Raw genomic sequence first — 3887 nt, forward strand, 5'->3', positions numbered from 1 at the left:
ATAGATAAGTATAGATATATATTTATACATAAATATATATATACACACACACACACACACATATACATATATATATATATATATATATATATATATATATATATATATATATATATATATATATATATAAATCATGAAGTCGTTTAATATCAAATTCACGCTACCTCGGAACATCCCCGATGGAGAATTATCACCGAAGGGGAATTTATAAGTGATAAATGGATCAAGATAGCTGAGTCGTAACGTCGACTGGAGTTGCTGGGTAAGTTCTGTTCTGTGTCGAGGGATCATGACCCGGCAGTACCAATCCATTTATCACTTATAAATTCCACTTCGGTGATAATTCTCCATCGGGGATATTCCCGAGGAAACGTGAATTCGATATTAAGCGACATTTGTAGCTTCAAGATTTTATATAAATCACGGTGTGATAAAAAAAAATTTCATATATATATATTTATATGTATGTATATATATATCTATATATATATATATATATATATATATATATATCTATCTATCTATCTATATATATATATATATATATATGTGTGTGTGTGTGTGTGTGTGTGTGTGTGAGTATAGTGTGGTGTATAGCTGCTGCCAGCAGCAGTAATAGTGACTCTCGTGAAGATAGTTGTGAAAATAATCCTCTCCCATTAATTACTGAAAACCAGGACGTTTTTGATGTTTCTCAACCCTAACAAGAACACTTCTTTACCTTTAAATCCTACCTTCTTCGTAAAACAGCTTGTATCTTGGTGTCTGCTTGATTTCAATTTTATTTTCACAAATGTATTCCACTACGATTGTTTTTTTTTTCTGCGACCATTGCCTATTGGTTTATGCTCGTTTAAGACTGCATTTTTAAGAAAGAGATGACCAAGAGAATTTCTCAAGTAATATTTAATGAATGTGATGAAGGTCACTTGCAGTCCTGAGCAACAGGTATGTAAATGACTTACCCTAGCATCTTCTTTCAATATCGATCAAAGTTTTAATTTCCTATTGTTATTCTTTTAATAATTTTGAAAGTCTGCATTTATGTACATGTGCAAAAACTATATTTTGAAATAATACAAGTCGAAAAATTGTTATCATTATTATTATTATTATCATTCAAACTCGTATTGTTTCGAAATACAATATTTTTTCATATATATAATTGTGGATTGCCATCATAGATGACTATTTTTCTGTTTTCCTTAGTCAGCTTACGTTTTTCTTTTATGTTTTACGAGCATCTCTACTGGTGGTGAAAATACAGGCATCTCATCAGATAGATGGACAGATGGGACGTATAGGTATTAATGACTGTATTCTGTGTATTAACAGTCAAAGGTAGTGGTCGTGACGCCTCGCCTTCCTGATATCGTCGACCGTCACGAATCAAGCTCTCTGGTGCCAAGTATCGGTAAGAATCTTCTTTATATATAATGTATAATATAGCCTACATATGTATATATTTATATATGTATCTATATATACATATATATATGTATTATATATTGTATATATATTGATATAAAATAAATATTTACATATACTTATGTATATATGCAGGATTATAATAACTTTAACACGCGATTCGTTTATCACACATCACTACAGGTGAAAAAATGACGGACTGGGTTTCAGCTTTATTTCCAAGCCATCACCTGATTTACAATGAAAGAGTCCGTGCTGGCATAAGGCCGGCTTAATCTGGAAGTGCTTGCAAAGAGTACAAATGACCTGAAACCGCAAGGCTGAGAATCATCTCGTCCCCCTACAGAATTGCCCACAGAGTGAAAACAATAAAACCGCAGGTTTCAGGATTTCAGAATAGTTTCAGACAGCTTCGATGCCGAAAGAAAGCGTCGAGGCCTCTCGCATCTTCCTCCTTGGGAAAGAAGGCAGGCGTCTCGAAGCTGTCTGAAATCATTCTGGAATCCTGAAACCTGTGGTTTTATTGTTTTCACTCTGTGGGCAATTCTGTAGAGGGGCGAGATGATTCTCAGCCTTGTGGTTTCAGGTCAGTTGTACTCTTTGCAAGCACTTCCAGATTAAGCCGGCCTTATGCCAGCGCGGACTCTTTCATTTTTACTGCGGTGTTGATCATTTTATTCCACTTAACAGAGCGCCTGGCCAGCAGAGTCGCAAGACACGCGCCGCCGGACTGCCCATCGGCGGCCAAGTACTGCTCGCAAGGGAACGGTCTTTGTATTGACGTGGCGGACCAAGAGAGCTGCAGCGGAAGGACGGTGCACGAACTCTGCAGCGGCGACCGCTGCACGTGCTGCATGAAACATCCTTGTTCGGACACGCCTTGGCCGTGCGAAAACCAGCACGGCTTCTGCCTGAACCTCATGGACAGGGACAAATGCGCGGGAAGGGCCGTCGACGCTCTCTGTCACAACACCCACTGCACATGTTGCGTGAAGGAGGAGTGCTCCTCCTGGACGCCGCCCATGTGTCTCGAGGTCAACGGCGTCTGCATGAACCGCTTGGACGCAAACAGGTGCTTCGGAAGGCTCGCCAAGCAGCTCTGCAACAGCCGACACTGCACGTGTTGCATGAAGGACAGGTGTTCGGACACGCCGGACTCCTGCTTGAGGGAAAACGGCGTCTGCATCAATAAGATGGATAGTCCACAGTGCTACGGCAGGACGGAAGACCACCTGTGCCCGGGGCCTCATTGCACGTGTTGCAAGAAGCACAGATGCGAGAACACGCCGAGACCCTGTTCCAGCAGGGGAGGTACGTGCATCAACATCATGGACACCTGTTCGGGCATCAAAGTGAAGGAGCTCTGTCACAACTACAAGTGCACTTGCTGCATTCCGTGTAAGTTGTTCGACTTTACATTTTATTTGCAGAATGTTGATCATTATATTTGAAACAGATTTATTTTTTAATAAAATGAATCTTCCTTGCCTGTGCAGTAACGAAGACTATACCTCATCGATAAAATATTTTTGACCTTTCGATTTTGTTCGTTGTTGACTGCTGAAATGTTCAGTGATTTTCAACTGACTGAATGGAAAGACTTAGTTGGCAAACCAGAGGTCATAAAGAGATGTGATTTTCCGTTTCTTCAGGAAGAACAACGTCTTCCCGCAGAGAGAAGGACGCCTCGAAGAAAGAACATTCTTTGCCCAGGTCTGGCTTCGATGAACTACGCTAATAACATATTTCATTTGCAATTAGGGATCACGAAGTCAGGAAGAAGCACCTGACATGTGATTTCGTACAATATTATTATTTCACATTATTAGGACGAAAATTTATTCATAATAAAAAGGCATTATCCCTTTATACTAACAATAATCATGCATAAAATTCTCATAATAGCATGAGTCACTAAAATGGTGAAGAAATCCACAGTGGTGTAAGTGTAAATATACATTAGAAATCTATGTACAACCGAGAGCTTTCGAGAACCTTCTCGATTCTCCTTGTCAATTCAGAAGGAGAATCGAGCAGGTTCTCGAAAGCTCTCGTTTGTATATGTATATATATATATATATATATATATATATATATATACTTACACCACAATAGATTTCTTCAACAATAATAATCATGTAAAGTTTTGCATAAATAATAAAAAGATGAGAGAAATCATCGGAATTTAGTTCCATTTTCAAGCACAGAATTTGTTTAATTCTGAATGAATATATCACCACTTAATATCACTTTGTTCAAGTCTGAAAGAATATCTGCTTGATATAACTTTGTTCAAGATGAATGAATATATCACCACTTAATATCGCTTTGTTCAAGTCTGAGTTTTATATCACCACTTAATATCACTTTGTTCAATTCTGAAAGAATATATCACCACTTGATATCACTTTGTTCACTTTGTATATCACCACTTAATATCACTTTGTTCAAGTCTGAAA

General features: G+C 38.0%; 1 protein-coding gene across 1 annotated transcript; it reads left to right on the forward strand.

The window, feature by feature from the left end:
- Positions 1-918: 918 nt before the first annotated feature.
- LOC136851026 (protein psiG-like) lies at positions 919-3382 on the forward strand. The gene is made up of 4 exons (XM_067125000.1): positions 919-948; positions 1336-1414; positions 2119-2826; positions 3081-3382. Coding segments are annotated over exons 1-4 (819 nt in total). The 3' UTR covers positions 3083-3382.
- The last annotated feature ends 505 nt before the right edge of the window (positions 3383-3887 follow it).

Source organism: Macrobrachium rosenbergii, chromosome 23, assembly GCF_040412425.1.
Source record: "Macrobrachium rosenbergii isolate ZJJX-2024 chromosome 23, ASM4041242v1, whole genome shotgun sequence".
NCBI classification, from domain to species: domain Eukaryota; kingdom Metazoa; phylum Arthropoda; class Malacostraca; order Decapoda; family Palaemonidae; genus Macrobrachium; species Macrobrachium rosenbergii.